This window comes from Cornus florida, unplaced genomic scaffold (assembly GCF_030987335.1).
Source record: "Cornus florida cultivar Cherokee Brave unplaced genomic scaffold, ASM3098733v1 CherokeeBrave_3.0.0_Hap2_Chr08, whole genome shotgun sequence".
Classification (NCBI taxonomy): domain Eukaryota; kingdom Viridiplantae; phylum Streptophyta; class Magnoliopsida; order Cornales; family Cornaceae; genus Cornus; species Cornus florida.
In genome coordinates this window covers 31,787,127-31,812,884 of record NW_026775578.1, presented here as the reverse complement: position 1 = coordinate 31,812,884, position 25,758 = coordinate 31,787,127, and the positions used below count along the sequence as shown (strand labels likewise).

The 25,758-nt window shown below is 37.8% G+C and overlaps 1 protein-coding gene across 1 annotated transcript in view; it reads left to right on the top strand.

The window, feature by feature from the left end:
• The first annotated feature begins 8,604 nt into the window (after positions 1-8,604).
• Positions 8,605-25,758, top strand: part of LOC132271138 (phosphatidylinositol-3-phosphatase myotubularin-1) — a 36,525-nt gene continuing 19,371 nt past the window's right edge. Inside the window, exons 1-5 of the mRNA XM_059772424.1 lie at positions 8,605-8,845; positions 9,004-9,072; positions 10,669-10,743; positions 14,887-14,958; positions 20,518-20,587. Coding sequence (XP_059628407.1) covers positions 8,720-8,845; positions 9,004-9,072; positions 10,669-10,743; positions 14,887-14,958; positions 20,518-20,587 — 412 coding nt within the window. The 5' untranslated portion in view covers positions 8,605-8,719. The remainder of the gene's footprint in view (positions 8,846-9,003; positions 9,073-10,668; positions 10,744-14,886; positions 14,959-20,517; positions 20,588-25,758) is intronic.

The window sequence follows — 25,758 nt, the reverse complement described above, 5'->3', positions numbered from 1 at the left end:
ACAAGAAACTTGTGGGAATTAATTCTGTAAGATGGATTGTAGAGAAGAAAGTTTGACACTTTCCAGGGTAGATGTTATACTTCTAGGCAATGTCCTAAAGCAGGACAGGAACAGAGACATGATGTGCAACAGGGACAAAGGGCACCGGTACCTTTATCCGCTTCACAGGTTCCATGGATTCAGGGACAGACATATCTGGCTTTACCAGCACCGCGACAGCCTCAGGGATAGGCACCGCAGTAGTTACCTTATGGCAAGGTGTATAACCCCATGCCACATGATGTTTAGGCACCTCAGGCTGTTGAGGGTATGTTTCTTATTCATGGTTCAAAGGGTCATGTTTTATTTGATACGGGTGCTACACACTCATTTGTATCTAAAGCTTTTGTTACTTTATCTGGGATGACGACGCGAGTATGCGATAGACCTCAGGGTATTTCTACACTTTTAGGCAATACTGCCATTTTACATGAGAGTGATGGGCCTGTGACACTAGATATTGGTAGACTCAGATTTCTAGCCAATCCTATCGGTCTTGGACATGCACACTTATGATGTGATACTTGGGATGGATTGGTTATCTGACTACCATGCCCAAGTTAATTGTTACGATAGGTCTATTGTTTTTACCATACCTGGTCAGGATTTGTACGTCGTCGCTATGCCACGTTCTAACGGGGTTACTAGCACATACTTGTTCGATATGGAGGATGAAACAGAGGAGGAGATTGCTGTAGCATTGGATAACATACCAATTGTACAGGAATTTCCGGATGTATTTTAGGAGATTCCAGGGTTGCCACCTAGTCGCGAGATAGACTTTGTGATTGACTTAGCTCCAGGCACTACACCTATTGCTAGGGCACCATACATGATGGCACCAGTGGAGATGTCAGAGCTGATGGATCATATTCAGCAATTACTCAGTCAGGGTTTCATTCGTAGGAGTATTTCACAGGATGGCACCAGCAAATCAAATATGGTGGGTAGATACCCACCCACCAAATTAGAGATGGTGATTTAATTACCAGATTTGATAATTAAAATAGAATGTGTCCATTTATTATTGGTTCATATCAGTAGTGACTATGGTGTAAATCCTTACTAGTGAGGACCTAACTGTTGTTCATAATCTTTTGAGAAAAAAATGTAATAGAGTTTTTTTTCTTTTGATAAATAAGCAAATAACTGTAAATGATTACCTATTGTATTAGTATTTAATTCACTTATTTATTTATTTTAAATTACATTATTATTCTTTGAAAACACACACCCTCCACTGTTTTATTAAGAGAAAACAAACACTAGAATAAAAAAAAAAAAAAACTAATGAACTGAAATAATATGTTGTGTTTGGTATGTACTTTTTAAGGATAAGGAAGGAAATGAAATGATTTTGAAGGATATAAGTTAGGTATGATGAGTAGGTTTTGTTATTCTTAATATAAATATTTTATTTGTTGAAGAAAATGAAAGAAAAAGACTACAAATTTAATGAAACTTTCTGTGATACCCCTCAATTCTAGAGCCACGGGGGATCAAGTCCGAGCACAGAACCAAGGAGTACCAAACAATTAAAGTATTTTAAACGAACACAGATTACAAAAATGATTTAAGAAATAAAAGAATAAGCGGAAAGAAACTATAAAAGAAATCCTCAATATAAAAACCTTAAAATATTAATAACTTAAAATCCTACAATCCAAAATCTCCAATCTTTTAACAACTCGGGAATCCATCTCTAGTGGACCCCTAATATAAAAATCCCAAACTGAATCAAAGTAAAACTGAAGATAAAATCCAAGTCCAACATCTGGAAAGAGATCCTACATCGTCGGAAGAATGAGTGACCGTCTCTGCTCCACACGAACAAGCTCAAGCCTGGAACTGACGTACACCTGTAAAATAAGAGTGGGTCAGGCCCACGAACAAGTTCTATCCTACTACAATCCAAGCAGAGAATCGATACGCATGTATATACTAAATAGTTCAACAATAACTAATAATCCGTACATAAATATATCCACACTACTGGACTCTCGCTAGGCTATGAAGGGGGTCTCAACCTGGATAAAAGGCATCACACAATACGCACCTGAGTGGGCATGAGTACCTAAACCTAAACAGGGTATACCTCAACCTTCACAGTCAGCTACACATCCAACTGCATATACGCACCCTAACCGTCGACACTGAGACTCAAGCTCATGACACGGTAACATAAAAATATATCTAAACTCCGTTTCTAACCATCCACAAGAAATCCAGTAAGTTACTCGGCGTATTCAACCGTACCGACTTATATATATAAGGAGGATTGTATTTTATAACCCGTGCCCTTACTCCAAAATAGGTAGGACTTAGCAATTTGAGCTAATCCAAACCTAGTATGACACCGTCCCATACCGGTGCATACAATTTCATCCATCCAACAGTTGATAAGGTATTAACGATTAAATAACAATATCAATAATTCCCTACTAAGCATTTTAGAATACATTATCACATATGCTTAAATAAATCCAGCAGTTAAGGGAGCATTGACAATATAAATATTAATTCCAACCATTCCAGGATAAGCATGAGAACATAATAAATACAATCTTAACATGCTGATATAACCTGTTACATAGAATCCATCTCATAGAAATACATCACAGGAACCAATACTTGACCCCGTGAAGCTATGTTTGTAAATATAAGTTTATTTCTCAGTATTCATAATTAACAGAGCCTAAACAAATACAAGATTACTTAGTTCCTTAACCTGTATAATAAATTTAGGCAATTTATCATACCTTTAATCTCCTGTTCAACAAATTGTTGCATTAGCTTTTACAATTTGACCATCAATTAATCTTTAGCAAACTATAGATTTCTAGCATGTATTTCCATTCCACGAATACATAATTAGCAATGGACAAGCTCTCACAGAAATTTCTATTATGATTAAGCAATATATCCAAAACCAAATAAGTCTGCCAAGCACCTACAATTTTCATACAGTTTCAACAATTAAAACTCGGTGTCTAACTCTATGTTCACTATCCCTTTAGACTTAAATCTTCCTCTGGACAGTCTCTAAACATCCATTACAACATCTATTCTTCTCAGAATAAATTAGAAAATCAACCACAGAAAACTTTCTTTACTGCAAACTGAAAAGAAAAGAAGCAGAACGTGAAAATTGGAAGAGGTAAAGATGGAGCAGACTCAACACCTTTCTAACTTTAATTCCACATCAGACCCCTGTTAAACCATCCATTACTTCCTATTATAAACTTAGAAATTTCCATACCCAAGAACCTGTCTCAATGAAAACCAAAAGAAAAATCAATATAACGTAAAAACTGGGAAAAACCAAAATGGAGCAGGCTCCAAAAACCATGGAGCAGCCTCCATTGGCCTTGGAGCCGGCTCCTAATTCCTTAGAGCTGCCTCCTTTACAAGGAGAGCCGGCTCCCTCAAAGGGAGAGCCGGCTCTCTCCCTCCTCTTCTCTCTGTTCTCGCATTCTAGCATCGTTTACACCTTCGGCACTTCAGTATTTTGGTTTCCAGAACTGGTAACTGAGTACCAGTATACTACCAACCCTACTACAATCCAAGCAGAGACTCGATACGCATGTACATACTAAATAGTTCAACAATAACTAATAATCCGTACATAAATATATCCAAACTACTGGACTCTCGCTAGGCTATGAAGGGGGTCTCAACCTGGATAGAAGGCATCACACAATACGCACCTGAGTGGACATGAGTACCTAAACCTAAACAGGGTATACCTCAACCTTCACAGTCAGCTACACATCCAACTGCATATATGCACTCTAACCGTCGACACTGAGACTCAAGCTCATGACACGGTAACATAAAAATATATCTAAACTCCGTTTCTAACCATCCACAAGAAATCCAGTAAGTCACTCGGCGTATTCAACCGTACCGACTTATACATATAAGGAGGATTGTATTTTATAACCCGTGCCCTTACTCCAAAATAGGTAGGACTTAGCAATTTGAGCTAATCCAAACCTAGTATGACACCGTCCCATACCGGTGCATACAATTTCATCCATCCAACAGTTGATAAGGTATTAACGATTAAATAACAATATCAACAATTCCCTACTAAGCATTTTAGAATACATTATCACATATGCTTAAATAAATCCAGTAGTTGAGGGAGCATTGACAATATAAATATTAATTCCAACCATTCCAGGATAAGCATGATAACATAATAAATACAATCTTAACATGCTGATATAACCTGTTACATAGAATCCATCTCATAGAAACACATCACAGGAACCAATACTTGACCCCGTGAAGCTATGTTTGTAAATATATGTTTATTTCCCAGTATTCATAATTAACAGAGCCTAAACAAATACAAGCTTACTTAATTCCTTAACCTGTATAATAAATTTAGGCAATTTATCATACCTTTAATCTCCTGTTCAACAAATTGTTGCATTAGCTTTTACAATTTGACCATCAATTAATCTTTAGCAAACTATAGATTTCTAGCATGTGTTCCATTCCACGAATACATAATTAGCAATGGACAAGCTCTCACAGAAATTTTTATTATGATTAAGCAATATATCCAAAACCAAATAAGTCTGCCAAGCACTTACAATTTTCATATAGTTTCAACAATTAAAACTCGGTGTCTAACTCTATGTTCACTATCCCTTTAGACTTAAATCTTCCTCTGAACAGTCTCTAAACATCCATTACAACATCTATTCTTCTCAGAAAAAAACCACAGAAAACTTTCCTTACTGCAAACTGAAAAGAAAAGAAGTAAAACGTGAAAACTGGAAGAGGTAAAGATGGAGCAGACTCAACACCTTTCTAACTTTAATTCCACATCAGACCCCTGTTAAACCATCCATCACTTCCTATTATAAACTTAGAAATTTCCATACCCAAGAACCTGTCTCACTGAAAACCAAAAGAAAAATCAATATAACGTAAAAACTGGGAAAAACCAAAATGGAGCAGGCTCCAAAAACCATGGAGCAGCCTCCATTGGCCTTGGAGCCGGCTCCTAATTCCTTGGAGCCGCCTCCTTTACAAGGAGAGCCGGCTCCCTCCAAGGGAGAGCCGGCTCTCTCCCTCTTCTTCTCTCTGTTCTCGCATTCTAGCATCGTTTACACCTTCGGCACTTCAGTATTTTGGTTTCTAGAACTGGTAACTGAGTACCAGTATACTACCAACCCTTGCTTAAGTCCTTAATACAATACTAAGATGGATTTAAACCAAGAACAATGCAAGCAACAAGTTTATACGATATAACAGATATAAACCACATATTGTCACAGTTAAAAGTTGAACCATGAAACAGATAACGTTTTCCTTTTTAAAACATGTAATTTATCCTGGAACTATCGAGTATGCAAAGAACACAAAGCTTAAAGGAGAGAGTAAGGACAAAACTTGCCTTTGAGACCTTTGTTTAAAAATCTCTACGTCTTCTTCTAAGCTTTTCGGCGATTCTTACTGCAAAAGTTCTTCTGTTCCTCCTCTGCCTCCACAGACGTATACTTGGTTTTGTTATTTTTTCTAAAACCCTAACCAAACATCTCACATATATTTATAAGATTTTACTAAACCCTAGCTTAATGCAAGACCTAACTGTAATCCTAACCGGCCCATCCAACTTACTTAGATTCCTACGACGGCTATAACATGACTTTTTTTTTTAAACACAACCCTAATTAAAACAACAATTAAATGAAAATAATTAACACTTAAATTCAAATAATTAACCATTATATTAAATTAGATTAAATCACCTAAATAGTTAAATTAAATCAATTAAAGCATTTAATCCTAATTAAAATAACTAATTTAACCCACTTAAAGGAAAACTACAATTAAATCTATTAAATAACTAAATGCAATTAAATCACAGCAATGAACAATTAAATTAAAATAAGACATACACATAAAACAAAATAAACTCACATTGAAATATAAACAAATTTTCAATTAAAACAAATCAATTCATAGTTAAATAAATAAAAATATAATGTAAACAATAAAATAAATTCCAAACCTTTCCTTTTAAATTAGGGGTATTACACTTTCTGATACCAATTTTGTTTTTATTTTATTAATGATAAAATCAAAATATAACATGAGTATTAGGGCATGTTTTTATTTTCTTTAATCCTTTCTTGGTATTTCAAATAGTGACTTTGCTTTGATGTTTGGTATAATCTTTAAATTTTGTCAAATCACTTATTAAATGTGAAAGGGCGTAGTGATAAATTCATTAAACTAGTTTCATTTTATTTAGGGACACGGATCCTCTCCATAAACCATCTTTCTCCTGCTCTCTCCAGACTAAATCTAACGGTTGATATTAAGACACGTGTTCACTTACCTATATTACACCGTTTTGACACCAAACGGACTAAACAGAGTTTTCAGTTTTGTGCTTCTTTTCTCTCTCCTCCTCTTCCTCTTTCTTTCTCTCTCTACACCCCACCAACGAACTTTCTGTCGTCTTCTCCGCCGTAGGCTGTAACGTCTCCTTCTCCGACTCCGTCTCCCGCGGTGACTGCCCCAACCTCCTTTCTAATTGCTTTGTGATGTTTGATCTGAAGATTTTAAGCCCCCCCGTACCCCCCCCAAAAAAAAAAAAAAAAAATACTCCACCACTGTCCGAAAATTTACACTGAATGGAGGAAATATTGACTTAAGTTTTAAACATAGATAAAATGGGGAAATTAAAAAGAAGAAGAAAAGAATAAGAGGACTTCACTAATTTGAGGATAGAACTCAACAATTTTTTTTTAAAAAAAAAAAAAAAAAGAAAATCAACAAATTGAGTTTTAAGACTATAAAGGCAAGAGTTTCCTATTACTCGTGTTCATCGTGTTCATAAAAGTCTCTGATAACTCTCATTTGATATAAAAATAATCTCCCAAAAAAAAAAAAAAAAAACTAAGAAGAAGAAGAAATTAATATATATTCATATATGAGGCAACATGAACATGAACAGAAGAAAAGGACAAAAGAACACCTAAACTTGCCGTCCTGAAATTGCTATTTTCTCAAATCAAAAGATCACATAACAATGGAGTTGGAAATTGGTATTTTCACGGTTCCTCTCTCCCATAAAATTGATTCCACACAATACTGTGAAATTATGAATGCCATTTTTTCACTGCAAAAAATGGGCTCTCCCCCTAAATATTGGCTATTAACTATATATATCCACGGGAGACGGAGTCGGAGAAGGAGTCACTACCGCCTGCGACGGAGAAGACGACCGGCGTTCGTTGGTGGGGGTGTAGATAGAGAAAGTAAGAGGAGGAGGAGAGAGAAAAGAAGCACAAAACTTCCGTTTGGTGCCAAAACGGTGTAGTATAGGTAAGTGAACACGTGTCTTAATATCAACCGTTAGATTTAGTCTGGAGAAAACAGGAGAGATTCATTAAATTTGTTTCATTTCATTTATTTCTCCAAACGTGATTAAGTGCTACAACCGATATTTTTTTACCTTTTTTTTTTCAATAATTAATCAACCAAACATGATTATCCCCATTTTGATTTTTTTTCTTCTCGAAACTAATATTATTATTTCTTTTCTATTCCCACCTCTTACAGCAAACACATCCTTCCCATAATTTTGGAAAAAAAACACATCCTTACTGTTTACAAGGTAATTGTGCCATTTTCATTTTCAAGTAAAAAGCACTGTGTCCATATTAAATTATTTGATTGATAAAATTTTAAAATAATGGCTTTTTAATGTTAATGTAATGTTTGAGATGAAATTACTGATTATTTTTATTATTTTGTAATAAACATATGACAATGATAATATTTTCCTTAATTTTTTAGCACTCTCTTTCAACCTCTCGTATATTAAAACTTCACGTCCATTTCAGTTTTATAAAATTGTAAAATTTAAATATATAATCCAAATATAATACCATTCTCAAAAATAACAAAATTTAGTGTAATTTCTTACATAAAGTGATATAGCACGTTTGTGATTTTAATTTTATCAATCATCAAATGACACTTCTCGAAAAAGAAAATTTTGACTCCATTATTAGTCGGACCAGATACTTATTTTTAAAACCTGTCTCAACAATGAAAATATATTTTTAAACTCGATTTAACAACCCTACATCAGAGGTGGGTGGATTCGAAACGCTCCGATATACATATTTAAAATTTAAAACAAATTTTTTAATATGGTCAAATATTTAACAATAATGGAGTATAATAAAAAAAATTCAGTTAAAATTTAAATATATCATAAAAATTAAAGAAAAAAGAAATCTAAATTGACATCCCTATGTAGATACCTCGATAGTCCAGTAATTAATACCTTCGATGAATTTTCGAAGTGTCAGACTTCAACCCCTTTATAATTTAACTTTTTACTCTTTTTACTTGTAAATAAAAAATAAAATCTACCATTATTGCTTAAAAATTTGGGACTCTCCACGTGACATGGGTCGCATCTCCGTGGTTGACGTGGCAAGTTCACGCTGTACCGACTACTGACCCAATTCCAAAACCGAAGCCCGGAGTTCCGATGGTTAAAAAACACCTCTCTCTCTCTCTCTCTCTCTCTCTCTTTGAACGTCAGGTGAGAAAATTCCCCCAGTCACATTCGTTATCTCTCTCTACACGACACTTTCTCTCTCCACAACTCTCCCTCTGCACAAGCTCGAGTCGCCGCATGGCCACACCCAGAACGCGCTCGGGACCAGCCACTTCTCTCCGTGACTCGGAATCTCGACTCACTGAGTTGGAGAAGTTGGAGGGCGCGGGAAGTTGGGACGCCCTTGAATGGACCAAGATTGAGGTATTTTATACCATTTAATTCTAGGGCTCGCTATTGAATTCTCGCACACATACAACTATATGCAAATACGTTTATATTATGTGTGTATATATGTATACGTTTTTATACATCCATATTTGAATTTGTAGTTAACTGATTCTATTTTCTGCAATTGGCAGCCTGTTTCGAGGTCTGTTCCGCAAGGGGTATTGGAATTTTTGCTTGAAGCCGAAAAGGTCATAGTAGAGGTTAGTGTATATTAATCTCCTTCAAGAATGCTATTGTTATTCAAATCTTCTTGGACATTGATGACAATTGTGCGCTACATGGATGTAATTATAGGGTTGGTGCAAAAAAATTATTTGTATCTGTATTTCGAAGTCTTTCATTAAGTTTTGAATAGAGCAAGTTGTGAAATTCAAAATAATTGCAGTTATAAGAAAATCATGCTGGAATTATATCGAACCAAATTGTTGAATTACCTGCTGATTTATTACTTATTTTTTTAATTATTCTTGATATATTACATATATCTTGATTTGTATAGGGAATTTCTTGAATTTTGTCAAAATTTCTTAAAAATTAATGAATATTCCCAACATTACGGGTAAATTGGATTTTTTTTCCTGAAAATTATTTCTGTTACTAACAATTGATGAATTCTGAAGTTGTTGTGGCTCAAACTATATGTTGTCTTTGTTTGTCTTAGTCAACTTAACAGAAGATTAAGTGGAATGAAATTTGCATGGTAAAGTGAAGTTAGAATTGTAAGTTTGATGAAACTGAGTGATAACTGAGAAGGCACCTTTTTTTGTTTTTTTTTTTTTTTTCCCTCTCCCTTCCAGAGGGTTAGCATCTTGATGCAAAATGGGATCTAAATGAGGGTTTAGATATTCCTGAAAGGCATATGACAGTTCGGACACATGTTTGTCGATTTAATTAATATAAATGGGAGGGTGTGGCAGAATGTTTACTAATGTTACTGTATTCAGTGTAATTTTTTTTAACATGCTGCTGAACTGGGCTAGATGATTAGGTGGTGTTCAAGAGTAAGGGAATCCCCTTTCCATCTTGTTGCAATTGCCTCAATTATGATGGCGTACAAATTTGACTTGGGAAAGAAATTCTATTGCACTAAAGGACCGGATCATAATTCAGCAAGGAATAAACTATAAATGTAATTGCAATATTCAATCAGAAATCAAATACCCTCATCATAAACCACTGGAAGTTCCTTTCCCGTATAAGGATTCAAGAAACACAAAATGAAGGATCCACACTAAGCTATTGATTACATCTGGAAATAAAGACCACTGGAATGTATTTTGGATTCTTTGGGTCCTTAGATCCAGGTGCCACTTTTGTATAAGGGACGCGTTCCTTTTATTCAATTATTACTTATCAAAAAAAAAGGAAAAAAGAGACCACTGGAATGTAGAAAGGACATGATAATGAAATGGAATTGCTGAAAATCAGGGTTAGGATAATAAAAAAGTAAAGACAAGATGAAGCTGGCTGACTTTACCTTTTCATGTTTTCACAATGGTTGCCTCTTTCCAAGTGTCTGTTTTACCCTCATCAATTATAATATACAGCTAAATTATTTATATAGCATTTATACAGTATTTATCAACCAAAAAATAAAAGGCATTTATACTGTTCTTTTATTCCTTCAATTTTTATTGTCTGGCTATTGGCTATATTAGCAGATTGATGAACTTGTTTAGTTGCTTCCAGGGTTACGGTGTTGTTCTTGTTAATACTGTTCTTTTATTCCTTCAATTTTCATTGTTTGGCTATTGGCTATATTAGCAGACTGATGAACTTGTTGGGTTTGCTTCTAGGGTTGCGGTGTTGTTCTTGTTAATATTGATGAGGCCGGTACTTTGTTTGTCACCAATTTTCGTCTTCTTTTTCTGGTAAGTGATGCATATAACATTTCCCATGTCTTCCGTTCAATTTCTTGACATTTAAGCAATACTAGCATGCATAGAATTCACAAAGCTTCAATGGATGACCCTAACTTTGATTGCATTTTTGCTAGTGCACACCCTACTAAATTCTCTTTAACTGGAACAGTGGAAGCAATGAAAATCCTGCAACTTTATGAACATTTTGTTGAACCAGAAATGAAAGAAGCTTAGGATTGGATTAGAATTCAGATACGTGTAGGAAGCTTAAGTATCCATATTGTACATCTAAAAGGAATTTGGTCGGTTAAATTGCTGATTTTCCATATTTATTTATTTTTCTCTATAATTGATTTATGCCAGCAGTTAAGTGTATTGGCTAGATTTCTTCCAGTAAATGCCAAAATAATATGCCAAGTCTAGCTTTTATAATGTGTTGACTGTGGTTAAGAGGCACTCATGGTTCTGTGTTGAGACTTGCCTCATCTTGCACGGGGTTTCACCACAAGGTGAAGGCTGAGCAAAAAAGTGACACAAGCAGCCTCAGCTCTTTAAGTATAGGTTCAGCAACATTATTCTACACATTGAGTGTTGAGACATTTGGTATGAAATTACTTATCAAAAAAAGGTCATTCAATGCAAAATTACTCAACCAGAATCAGTGTACCACTTGTTAGGAATTAATCCCTTTATATCAGCTTTGATACCACTTGTTAGGAATTAATCCGCCCAAGATTTCACTCTACAAATATAACTATGCAATTGCAACAACAGAAAAATAAGATGGAAATTACACACTAATTTTTATTCAAGGAAAGAGAAGATTACTACTCTTCAACAGATTACTGAGAGGTATTCCACACTCACTCACTAGGAGAAGACACACTTCCTTCAAAAGGAATACGCTCACTCTTGACTCTCAATAACTTCACTATATTTTTCTCTCTTTTTTCCCTATACTTCACTCACCTTATTTTTCACTCCTCTCTTCACATCATACATTGCTTGTCATGCCTATATTTATAGGCAAGTTATAACCGTCTTAGGAATTACTTCTCTTGTACTGTTCTTTATTCATGCACAATGCACTGTCACTCTTCATTAAATGCACACACAATATTTTACTTCTTTCTTTTACACACTGACCACCGCCACACACACAGAGAGATCGCTTGCACATTCATTTCTTCTCTTTGAACAGTTGCCTAGGCCAACTTGCAACACGAGCACGTCATCACCAATACATGCCTTTTTCTCTGCACCATTCACCCACACACATCGGTATGGACCCAAAGAATTTGAGCCACCTCAACAGAATCAGAGGAGAAGCTTTTATGAACGAAATTGGGTAGTGTTGTTCACTTCTTTATGAACTTGGAAAATTGAGATGTAATGTGGAAGAAATATAGCCATGTATATAGGCAGAAATCATCATCAAATGAAATATAACGTAGAATCTGAAACCACTGACTACCCCTAGTACAAATAGAACCGTTTGCATATGAATGCACTTGTTTGAAAGTTGACAGAGAATGAGAGGTGCTACTTCGGATGGGAAAGCTTCTCATTTTGTAACTTTGGTTATGCACAAGGAGATCTAACAGAGCAAGTGCATTACTAATTGTATCACTACATTCTAAATATATTACATGGAACTAGGAAGTTGATGTATATGGTGTCATAAATAAGGAAAAGGATGTAGGCAGTTCTATACAGGCTGAAGCAGAGGGCAGATAATGGATTTTACAACGACCCATGTAATGAAGTCCAATTCTGGGGTAATTTCCAATCAATGTTTTTGTATTGACGATGTTGCACATAACTGGACAGATTATCAAATGGAACAGTAGTATTGTTTTTGGTAATGTAACTCATGGAAGAGTTCCTTAAATGTTGAGGTACAAGGGTTTAGAGAAATGGCCAGATAAAGACTCATCCAAACTCTGGATCCACGAGGATTCAAAGTGTGCACAAGATGGCTGTCATATCATTTAAAGGAAGTTATAGAAATTGAGTGGATAGATGCCTTGAGTATCAACTTAAGTTGGAATTTGGGAATGGGAGCAGTGGTGTTTGAAATTGAGGACACAGAGGCAAAGTAGCACCATCTAAAGTATTAGATTTTGTGGAGGCATAAAACTTTTAGCAACTGCAAGAAGTGTTCTGTTGATCATGAAGTTTATTTCACAAACTCATCACTGTTTTTCATCATTTAACTAGATTGCCTCTGACTCATAACAATATTGTAAAAAGTAAGCTACCTATCATACTTCTTTATAAAAAAACATTGACACTTTCTCCAATAGGATCTTTATTTAACTTAGTACTCACTCTCATAGGAGTACTCACTTATGGCTGATTGTAACCCAAACTTCTTCATTAGTTCTCTAGCGTACTTAGATTGTGAGATAAAAATTCCATCATCTAATTGTTTGATTTGTAATCTTAAGAAGAAGGTTAAGTCACCGACCATGCTCATCTCAAAGTTTTTTATATCATTTTTTATGCAAATTTATGAGCTTTATTGTCGGATGTGGAACCAAAACCATATCATCTACATATATTTTAAAATTTTTTGTGCTAATAAATATATAGTTAAATTTTTTTATTCCAAGCTCCAGGAGTTTGTTTCAAACCGTATGGTGCCTTTTTAAGCCTATACAGTTCATGATCTGCGAAACCTTTAGGTTGTTTTACACAAACCTCTTCGTTTGGTATGTCATTTGAAATGCATTTTTTACATATATTTGCTATAGTTTGAATTTCCATTGACAAGATATGGCTATTAGTATTCTAATTGACTCTAACCATGCAAAAGGTGCAAAGGTTTCATCAAAGTCTATGCCTTTAATTTATGTTTATCCCTGTGAAACTAGTCTAGCTTAATTCCTAGCTATTACACCGTACTCATCCAACTTGCTTTTAAATATCCATTTACTTCCAATAACATTTGTATTTTTAGGTCTAGGAACTAGTGTCCAAGCACTATTCCCAACAAAGTGTTGAAATTCTTCTTGCACTGCATTTATCTAATCACTTTTTGTTAGGGTTTCATCAATATTTTTTTAGGTTAATCCTGTGAAAGATAATACAAATTATTTATTTGACTTTGTAATTGTCTTCTAGTTTTAATTCGAGTATCTAGTTCAACAATTACTTCGTCGGTTCTTGATCAAATAAGGTCTTCTATGGTCAATTTACTTGTGCCCTAGATGTGTGATTGAGGATGCGAATTTCATGCCATGTTTTTTGCAATTCTGTTTCTGCTTTGCCTTCAACAGATGTACTCACACACTTTAAGACACTTTAAGATAAGACACTTTGGCACATTACAACACAAGATTTAAGAAGGAATTTGCCAACACATGACTCATATACCTAACAAAACCAATGCCATAGTTACACGTTGCAGGAATGTTTTTATCTCTTTTTTGTGTGTAAGCCTTTAAAAATGGTTTTGAGTGAAATGTGAATGTATGGGAGGGTGACATAAGGCAATGAATGGGATGATTCCTTGAGGTTTTATGACTTTTTAGCATAATGAACAATTTTTCAGGGCGGATTATTTCAATTGAAACACAGTACCTGTAACAACTCTCTTGTGAATGGACCATACCATATCTATTATTAGAATGTGGCCTGTTTGAATCACTTGTTTAATATGGTGCCCGTGGCGTTTGTTTGCTCAAAATCTAGTGGCCATTTAGTGTTGCTTGTTTCTGGTGATTGTCTGCTGGGCATTTCCAAAATAATACTACTGTAGTGTGGATACTTTTAATAACTTTTTTTTTTATTTTTACTTGAGATGGATAATAGGACATGGGTTCATGAGGTATATTTTGTTAAAAATCATATTGGCAGCTTCATGTACGGTATTGTATCTGATAATTTATGTACTTTCTCGGCAGCCCCTTGTATATATATACACACACACACTTGCATAAATTCATATACGCATGTCTTTGTTTGCATGATTGTGTTGCTTCAGCCTATAATTGTGTTTCTTATGGTAATGTTGGCCTATATGGTTCTGCAAATTCGAATCAATGAAATTTGTTCATTTGTTGATTCAATGATAAATTTATATCTATTATTTGTATACCAATATTTAATCATCAATATTTTCATAATTTTTTTGCTTCCCTTTTCAAGAGTGAGGGATCCAGGAATATCATTGCACTTGGCACCATACCGTTGTCAACAATTGAGAAGTTCAACAAACTTGTAAGTTCTCTTTTATTTTTTATTTTTTGTGTTTCTGATGCAGGATCTGGAACAATATTAAGGGATAAGGGTTATGTAACTTATGTTTATAGGAGGGTTTAGAATGAAATTAAGGTTTATGGGAGTTATTTAGAGGTTTTTCATTGAAGTTTTGGTGCAGATCAGTTGAACTAGTGTCATATTATACTTTTTTTTTATTTATAAGTAAAATGTATTAAAAGGCGTTCAAAAGGGGAATGTGTCCCAAGCTATACAAAAAACTGAAACTATGATCTCAAGGAGCCCAAAAAGTCCACAATATCCTCAATGGAGGAAAAATCTCTCCCCCAACCCCAACAAAAAAGAGTACAAATAATAGAGAATTTCAACACCCCAATGGAGAACTCCTTCCCATCAAAAGATCTTCTATTCCGCTCTTTCCAAATGCTCCACCAAACACAAAAGTGGGTTACACTCCAGAAGACTCTCGCCTGAGCCCCCACCCATTGGCCCCTCCAAATATCCAGCAATTCCCGAGATGTCCGAGGCATAACCCAATGAATACCAAACAAATCAAAAATGAGACTCCAACAGTGATGAGCCACAGGACAATGCAGCAACAGGTGATCCACTGAGTCCCCATTTAACTTACAAAGACAACACCAATTAATAATAATATGTCTTCGCTTCCTCAAGTTATCCAACAATAATTGTTGATGATGTTCGATCTATCTTTTGGGAGGAGCTTCGCCATGTCCAAGGACTATGGTCTTTCCCTTGGTGCCTGGGAGGGGATTTCAATGCTGTTAGATCCCCGTCAGAGAGGTCTACAGGGGGAAGAAGATCTCTGGAAATGGATCAATTTTCTGATTTTATTGATGAGCATCTTCTTGTTGATTTACCAATGGAAGGAGCAGCTTATACCTGGTCCAATGGTAGGGATCCAGTAACTTTATCAAGGCTGGACAAATTTTTAATTTCTGGGGATTGGGAAGAGAAGTTCCCAGATGTTGTTCAAGCGGTGTTAGAAAGGGTCACTTCCCCGTTTAGATTCGAGAATATGTGGTTGCGTGCAGATGATTTCCAAGGAAAAGTAAGTTCTTGGTGGGAAGGAGTCACTTCTTCAAGCTCGCCCAGTTTCACAATTGCAAAGAAGTTAAGGGCTCTCAAATTAGCTCTTAAGCAGTGGAACAAGGATGTCTTCGGGAATTTGGAATGGAGGAAGAATAGAGTATTTGCTGAATTTTCAGAGATTGATCGTCTTGAGGAGGCCGGAAGGGATATGGAATCTCTTCGTTCCAGGAGAGTCTCTTGTCAGGCGGTATTTGCTGAGATTGCTAGTATGGAGGAGATCTCGTGGCGACAAAAATCCCGGGCTCTTTGGTTAAAGGAAGGTGATCGGAACACAAAATTCTTCCATCGGTTAGCTAACGCTCATAGGAGGAGTAATCATATTGGAAGAATTCGGGTGGATGGTGAGGAGTTGTGGAGAGAGGAAGAGGTGCGTAACGGTATTGCTTCCTTTTATTAGAAGCTTTACACAGAGCCTTTAGATTGGAGGCCCAAACTTGATGGTCTCCATTTTGAGGCTATTTCTGAGCTTGATAGAGATAGGATTGAGAATCCTTTCACTGAAGAAGAAGGTCTTAAAGCTCTCTCAAGCTGTAATGGGGACAAAGCTCCGGGACCTGATGGCTTCACTATGCGATTTCTGATGGAAAGTTGGGCGGTTGTAAGAAATGAGGTAATGGGTACTTTTCAGGAGTTTCATTCTTTTGGCGTCTTTGAGAAATCGCTTAATGCTTCTTTCATTGCCCATATTCCAAAAAAGGGAGGTGCTTCAGATATAAAGGATTTTCGTCCTATTAGTTTGGTGGGCTGCATTTACAAACTCATTGCTAAGGTGCTCACTTTAAGGATGAAGGAAGTTATGGATGGAATTATTTCGGATTCCCAGAACGCTTTCGTTGGCGGACGACAAATTCTTGATTCAGTTCTTATTGCTGGTGAATGTGTGGATTCCAGAATGCGGAGTGGTATTCCTGGAGTTCTATGCAAACTTGACATTGAGAAAGCATATGATCATGTGAATTGGAATTTCCTACTCTATTTGTTACAAAGAATGGGGTTTGGAAGTAAATGGAGGAAATGGATTGAGACCTGTCTTTCGTCTGTCAAGTTTTCAGTTCTTGTGAATGGCTCTCCCGTCGGTTTCTTTGGTTGCTTTAGAGGTATAAGACAAGGTGATCCTTTGTCATCTTTCCTTTTTCTTGTTGTTATGGAGGGGTTAAGTAGATTGATGCATAGGGCAGAGGACCTTGGTTTTGTTAAGGGTTTCAGAGTGGGTAGAGATTTAGACCATCAGATGGAGATTTCCCATTTACTTTTTGCGGATGACACCCTGGTTTTCTGTGATGCTGATGTGTCTCAACTTCGACACTTGAGGTGTGTTCTGACTTGTTTTCAGGCAGTTTCCGGGCTAAAGGTCAATGTGACAAAGAGTGTGCTTGTCCCAGTAGGGAATGTTCCTGATATTTCCTCTTTAGCTGCAGTCCTTGAATGCAAAGTGGCTCATTCCCTATTCCTTATTTGAATTTGCCCCTAGGGGTCTCTTCTAGCTTAGTGGGGAGTTGGGATTCTGTGATTGACAGGTACGCGAAGAGATTAGCAGGTTGGAAGAAGCAATACTTGTCAAAAGGGGGTAAAGTTACTCTTATAAAGAGCACCTTGTCGAGCCTTCCCACTTATTTTCTCTCTATGTTCCAAATCCCTTGTTCCATTGCAGACAGGATTGAAAAAATTCAAAGGGATTTCCTTTGGGGTGGTAAGGGCGATGAGTTCAAGTACTACCTTGTCAAATGGGAGGATGTTTGTAAGCCTGTGAAATTGGGTGGACTTGGTATAAGACGTTTAGTTCCTTTCAATCAAGCTCTCTTGGGTAAGTGGTTATGGAGATTTGGGAGGGAAAGACATCGACCATGGCGCAGGCTAGTCTCTTGTCGGTTTGGCGAAGAGGCTGGAGGTTGGTTTACGCGTCCGGTTACCCTAGCGGGAGGAGTAGGGATGTGGAAGGCTATTCGGAAAGGATGGGATGTTTTTTCGGCTCATATCAGATTCAAACTGCATGACGGACGTTGCGTTCGGTTTTGGGAGGATCTCTGGTGTGGGGATCAGTCACTTTCTCGTACTTTTCCAAGATTATATAGTATTGCCGTTAATAAACACGCCTACATAGTCGACTGCTATCGGCTTGATAGCAGCGGGATTATATGGGATGTGCATTTTCGGCGCTCTTTTCAGGATTGGGAGATGGACGAGGTATGTGTTTTTTTGGATCTTCTGTATCGAGAGGAGGGCGTTGGCAGAGGTAATGATGTTTTAAGTTGGGTTCCCTCTTCTCATGGTCGTTTCGAAGTTAGATCTTTGTTCTTATGTTTGTCAAATTTTGTTAATCGAGACTTCCCGTGGAAAACTATTTGGCGGTCTGTGGCTCCAACTAGGGTGACTTTCTTTGTTTGGGCTGCTGTGTGGGGAAAGATTCTGACAATTGATAATTTGAGAAAAAGGGGCAATTGTATAGTTAATCGCTGTTGTCTATGCAAGGATGGCGAGGAGTCCGTTAACCACCTCCTTTTGCATTGCCCTGTGGCGATTGACTGTTGGAATCTTATTGTTGGGTTGTTTGGCATGTGTTGGGTTATGCCACGATCTACTAAGGAATTGATTCATATTTGGAGAGGTTGTCGAGTGAGAAGAGACGTTCGCTAGTTCTGGAGAATTGTACCACATTGCGTATGGTGGTGTATTTGGAAGGAGAGAAACAGCAGAATGTTTGAAGGAAAAGAGTTGCCTACGGAAACGGTCAAACTTTACATTCTTCGTTCTTTCTTCAATTATGTGAAGAGGAGCTTTTGTTGTTCTTCATATGATTTAATTACTTTTCTGGATTCTTTGGGGCCTTAGCTCCGGTTCCACTTTTGTAATTGGGACGCGTTCTCCTTTTGAACGCCTTTTTTAATATTATTTTTACTTATCAAAAAAAAAAAAGTTATCCAAAGTCAAAATCTTGCTCCAAGCTACAGTCTACACGAAAAATGCCACCCTAAGAGGTGCCTTAGACAACCACACCGTCTTCCACGGGAAGGAAGCGCCATGAAAACCAAAAAGGCATACAAAAAAAGACCGGACTTGGAACATCCCCTGAGAAGAGTGCACCCAAAACAGGGAGTCAACACCAGTGCCCTCCGCCTCCTGTTTGTACAAGAGAGCCAACAAGCCAGTGACATCATCCAACTCCCAATCCTGAAAAGATCGCCGGAATCGCACATCCCAAGATAACCTCCTGCTATCAAGGCGATAGCAGTTAGCAACCATAGCATGTTTGTCAATAGCAATCCTGAACAACCTTGGAAACAAAAGAGCCAGAGGCCTATCCGCGCACCAGGGATCCTCCCAAAACCGGACAAATCTTCCATCCCGAACTTTGAATCTAACATGTTTGGAAAACTCGTCCCATCCTTTTCCAATGGCCCTCCACACCCTTACTCCACTAGCAGACCTGACTGGCCTAGCTGACCACCCCCCTCTCTCCTCCCCAAAGCGACAGGAAATAACCCTTCTCCATAATCTATGCCTTTCACTGCCGAATCTCCAAAGCCACTTATCGAGGAGAGCACTGTTAAAGGGGGCCAATCTCCTAATCCCAAGCCCGCCCAACTGAAAAGGCCTGCAAACCTGCTCCCATTTGACAAGATGATACTTAAACTCCTCTCCACGACCCCCCCAAAGGAAGTTTCGTTGTAACATCTCCAGACGGCCAACAACTGAGGCTGGAACCCGAAAGAGCGAAAGAAAATACGTTGGAAGGCTTGACAAGACGCTTTTCACTAACGTAACTTTACCACCCTTGGAGATATATATATATATATATATATATATATATATATAGTGTTTATTGAAAAAAATGATTATAGATGAGAACTGACTAAGAAGAATAAGAATGAAAAGAAGTTAAAGAAGAAGAAGAAGATTCAAAAAATGCAGTTCCACTCAAACAAAGCTCTCAAGCTGCTGTTTCTCAATCTGAAGATACTACTTAATTGAGAAATTGCATCTCTATTTAGACTTTCAAACTGTAAGAAATTTTACTCACCCTTGGATAAAATTAATCTCAGTAGCTCATGATAAAAAAAGAGTAAAAGAAAAAGAAAAGAAAAGAAAAAACTTAAATTAACTAAGTCAAAATCCCTGCTTCACCACATGACACGAATAATAACTTCCTGTGGTAGTGTGAATACCACTTGTTATTGTTTCTTTCATGCTTGGTTGACTTTCTTCATATTTATGCCTGTCATCATGCTTCTAAAGTCAAAGTTGTCAACAGATATATTACATTGATGACTGTCATCACTGTCCATCTACCTCCATTTTGTTCTTTTAACTAGGTTGAGAATTTGTGATTGTTGGTCAATATTAAATTTATTCAGTAGTTTGATTATTCAAACATGCCACACACCTTTTATTACATGTTTCTGAGTATAGAGTGATTAATCTGCATATTTGTTACTTTGTGGGATGTAGGCTGTAAAGCTTCCATCAGCCCCTCGGCAGTCTGACAAGATTCCATCACAACGACTTCTTCAGGTCATTGGTATGTAACTAAATCGATTCATCTGGGTTTTTTTTTTGGTAATTTGGTTTTAATTTTGACTTGTCTAATCGATTGCCAAATGGGATTTCAATAATTTATATTAGGATGTGCTTGGTAGATAGCGAATAAAAGTAGTAAAGGAATTCTATTGAATTTTAACTTTTGGAATATAAACGCCTACTGTTTGGAGGAGGTGCTGGTTATGATGTCAGTGTAGGAGGTGTTAATAGTTGGTGGTGGATGTTTTTGAGAGTGAAGTTGACACAAAGAGGCTAAGAGTTAGTAGTGTTGGTCTTGCTGTTGGGGTTTACCATGGAATTAGTAGTGGTGGTGGTGATGATGGGTGGATTTTGGGGTGGAGGCGATTTGTGTGTTAATGGTGGCTGTTGGTGGAGGTGGAGGTGGTTGTGGCAAACTTGCGATGTCCAATATGTGGCAGTGATAGTTCTGATGCTCAAAGCATTCTCATGCTGGAGGGAACTTGTGATCATAGGTCCATATCCATTCTTTCACAAATGAGTAGGATCCTTCCCTGATTCCGGATTTCGCATAAGGTCTTGTGATCATAGGTCCATATCCATTCTTTCACAAATGAGTAGGATCCTTCCCTGATTCCGGATTTCCCATAAGGTCTATTTGGTCCAAATATGTTGAGCATAAGAGACCTTGAACCCATATGATGAAATGAACTTGGGCTTTGTGTTATGACAAACAGCCACGAACCAAGAAACCATCATGAAACATGACAAAGCAAGCACAACACAAGACGCAAATGGTTCGACACAAGTTGTGCCTACGTCCAAGGGAAAGATTTCAATAAGCAAAATCAAGAGATTGCAAGTTTCAGCCCCCAAACCCTAGCTCTCACTCTCACAGTCTTTATGCAATTTTCAGTGTTCTCTCTAATCCCACTCCAAACCCTAAGCTCAATCATCGGGTTGACAACATGACCCGGAACCAAATTCGGGTCACAATATCACACTTCGGCATTTTTGAATTTTGAGTAGTGGCCTGACTCTTACCCATGAAATTCCAGATTTTGCAGTGTAAGTGGAAGGTTAGAGATGGAAATAGTAGTTGAATTTGGGGCATCATGGGAAACTTGAAGTCTTGAAATATCAACCAGCCTCACAGAAGAGCTATTGAGTGGACTCATGGGTCTACTGCTAGCTGGAATAAAGGCTTCATACGAGTCATCACTGGATTGGTTCTGAAATTGCTATGATAAACAGAGAGTGAGGAGAATGCTTAAAAGAATTTCATCTCCCACTATCAAGATCTCGTGGAGGAACAAAGACATGGAAATGCTTGATTGTGCACATTCCCTGAAAAAGAGACTCGTGCTACTTTTAGCCAGAGGTGGCACAGGAACAATACATCCTTATTTTTTTTTGATAAGTAAGAATTAAATAAAAAGACGTTCAAAAGGGGAACGCTTCCCTTATACAAAAGTGGAACTGGGGTCTAAGGCCCCAAAGAATCCAAAAAAATGATTAAATCATCGGAAGAGGAGCAAGAACTCCTCTTCACATAACTGAAAATAGAGTGAATAATATGAAGTTTCAGCGTCGCCGTGGACGACTCCTTCCCTTCGAACATTTTGTTATTACTCTCCTTCCAAATGCACCACCATACGCAATGTGGAAAAATTCTCCAGTAATCGCGTACACTTCTCACATGACATCCTTTCCAAGCATGAATCAAATCCTTAGGAGAATGTGGCATTACCCAACGCATGCCAAACAAACCAAGTATAAGATTCCAACAGTCGTAAGCCACGGGGCAATGCATGAGGATATGATCAACTGACTCACCATTTTGTTTGCATAGGCAACACCAATTAACAAAATAGTTACCTTTCTTCCTCAAATTGTCAATCGTCAGGATCTTACCCCATAAGAATGCCACCCTAGTTGGAGCCATAGAATGCCAAATGGTCTTCCATGGAAAGTCAAGGCTATCAAAGTTAGATAGACATAGGAACAAAGATCGAACTTCGAAACAACCATGGGAAGAGGGGATCCATGTCAGATAATCACTACCTCTGCCAACTGCCTCCTGCCGATATAACAGATCCAAAAGAACACATACCTTGTCCATCTCCCAATTCTGAAATGAACGCCGAAAGTGCACGTCCTACATAATCCCACTACTATCAAGCCGATAACAGTCAGTTACGTAGGCATGTCTATCAACTGCAATACTATATAATCTGGGAAATGTACGAGATAATGGCTGGTCACCACACCAAAGATCCTCCCAGAAACGAACACATCTGCCATCACGAACTTTGAATCTGATGTGAGAAGAGAAGACATCCCATCATTTTTGAATGGATTTCCACACCCCGACTCCTCCCATAAGAGAAACCGGATGGGTAGACCAACTGCCACTCTCTTCCCCAAACCGACATGAAACTAGCCTTTGCCAAGGGCGATGTCTTTCCCTCCTGAATCTCCACACCATTTACCCAGGAGAGCTTGATTAAAGGGAACTAATCTCCTGATAACAAGACCACCCAACTTCATGGTATGTATGTTAGATTTTGGGAAGACTTATGGTGTGGTGATCAGTTGTTGTCTCTTTCTTTTCCTCGTCTCTTTAGCATTGCCGAGAATAAGCATGCTTGTGTAATTGATTGTTATCATCTTGATAACAGTGGAGTTACGTGGGATGTGCGTTTTAGGTGTTCCTTTCAGGATTGGGAGATAGCTGAAGTTTGCGCCTTTTTGGACCTGTTGTATAGACAGAAAGATGTTGGCAGAGGTTGTGATGATATTTTGTGGACTCCCTCTTTTCATGGTAGATTCGAAGTTCGATTCATGTTCTTGTGTTTGTCAAATTTTATTGGATATGATTTCCCTTGGAAGTGTATTTGGCGCTCTAAAGCTCCTCTTTGAGTTGCCTTCTTTGTTTGGACGGCTACTTGGGGAAAAATTCTAACTTTGGATAATCTGCGTAAGAGAGGTAATACCATTGTTAATTGGTGCTGTCTTTGTAAAAATGATGGTGAGTCCGTGGACCATCTTCTTATGCATTGTCCTGTTGCTTCTGATTGCTGGAATCTCATATTCAGTATTTTTGGCGTTCAGTGGGTAATGCCTAAGCACTCTTTCCAATTAATTAATACTTGGAGAAGATGCCCTGTTTCTGGTCATGCTTGTGATTTTTGGAGGGTCGCCCCACATTGTGTTTGGTGGTGTTTTTGGAGAGAGACAAATAACAGAAACTTTGAAGGGAAGGAATCGTCTTTTGCAAACCTCAAGTCTTTTATCCTATGCTCTCTTTTCTGTTATGTCAGAGGCAGCGCTTGCTCCTCGATCGATGACTTTTTTGTTCTATTGGACTCTGTTGGTCCATAGGTTTGGCTTTTGCTCTTTCGTTTTTGTATATTAAGGACGCGTTCCCCCTTTTGAACGTCTTTCTAATATATTTTACTTATCAAAAAAAAAGACCACCCAACTTCATGGACTTGCAAACTTGCTCCCATCTGACAAGGTGATACTTAAACACTTCGTCCCTTCCACCCCAAAGGAAATCCCTTTGTATTTTTTCAATCCTATCAGCAACAGAACATGGAATTTGGAACATAGATAAAAAAAATATGTGGGAAGGCTCGATAAAGTACTCTTTATAAGAGTAACTTTGCCCCCATTAAACAAATATTGCTTCTTCCATCCTGCCAATCTCTTTATATACCTGTCAATAACAGGGTCCCAACTCCCCACTCCTCTAGAGGAAACTCCTAAAGGCAAACCCAAATAAGGAATGGGAAAAGAACTCACCTTACAACCAAGGACTGCAGCTAAAGAGGAAATATCCTGAACATCCCCTACCGGGACAAGCACGTTCTTAGCCACGTTGACCTTCAGCCCAGAAACCGCCTGAAAATAGGCCAGGATGCACCTCAAATATCTAAGTTGAGACACATCAGCATCACAGAAAACCAGGGTGTCGTTCGCAAAAAGTAAATAAGAGATCTCCACCTGATAGACTAGATCTCTACCCACCCTAAATCCCTTTATAAGACCGAGATCCTCTGACCTTCTCATAAGTCTGCTTAAGCCCTCCATAACAATTAGAAAAAGGAAAGACAACAAAGGATCTCCTTCTCTTAAACCCTAGGTACACCCCAAAAAACCAGCAGGAGACCTGTTCATAAGAATAGAGAACTTGACAGACAAAAGACATACGCTTTTTCAATGTCAAGTTTGCATAAGACTCCGGGAACACCACTTCGCAATCTGGAATCTACACATTCGCCTGCAATAAGAACTGAATCTAGTATTAGCCGTCCTCCGACAAAAGCATTCTGGGAATCTGAGATAATCCCATTCATTACATCCCTTATCCTAAAAGCAAGAACCTTAGCCATGAGCTTGTAAATACAACCCACTAGGCTAATTGGTATAAAATCTTTAATGTCAGAAGTGCCTCCCTTCTTAGGGATAAGGGCAATGAATGAGGCCTTTAGTGACTTCTTAAAGACGCCAGTAGAATGAAACTCCTAAAATGTATCCATCACCTCATTTTTCACTACCGCCCAACTTTCCATCAGAAAGCGCATAGTAAACCCATCAGGCCCTGGAGCTTTGTCCCCATTACAACTTGATAAAGCCTTTAGAATTTCGTCTATCTCAAGCCCATCTCTATCCAACTCAGAAATAGCCTCAAAATGGAGACCATCAAGTTAAGGTCTCCAAGCTAACGACTCGGTATAAAGCTTATGATAAAAAGAAACGATCCCATTACACACCACTTCCTCCTTCCTCAACTCCACACCATCCACCCGAATTCGTCCTATGTGATTACTCCTTCCTCTTCTATCTTAATCACACATGACACAGAAAATCTCCCCATCCACACGTCCATCCTAGACAGCTATCTACAATCCCATATAACTAAAATTCCGCCCAAAGTACTCCCATCCCACAGACCTTCCTCCCCACAAACTCCTAACCACCCCATCAGAAATGGATGCCAACTTGGTTTCTTGCAAACAAACAACCTGGGCTCCCCACTTCCTTAAAGTTACCTTTACCACCCTCCTTTTGTTCGGATCGTTAAGACCACGAACATTCCAAGTAATGATTCGTAGCTTCATTAAGAACCAGATAAGATTATCTCCCCTCCTCCCTTCCTTATACTCCTGCTTCTAGTCCTTCCCCTCT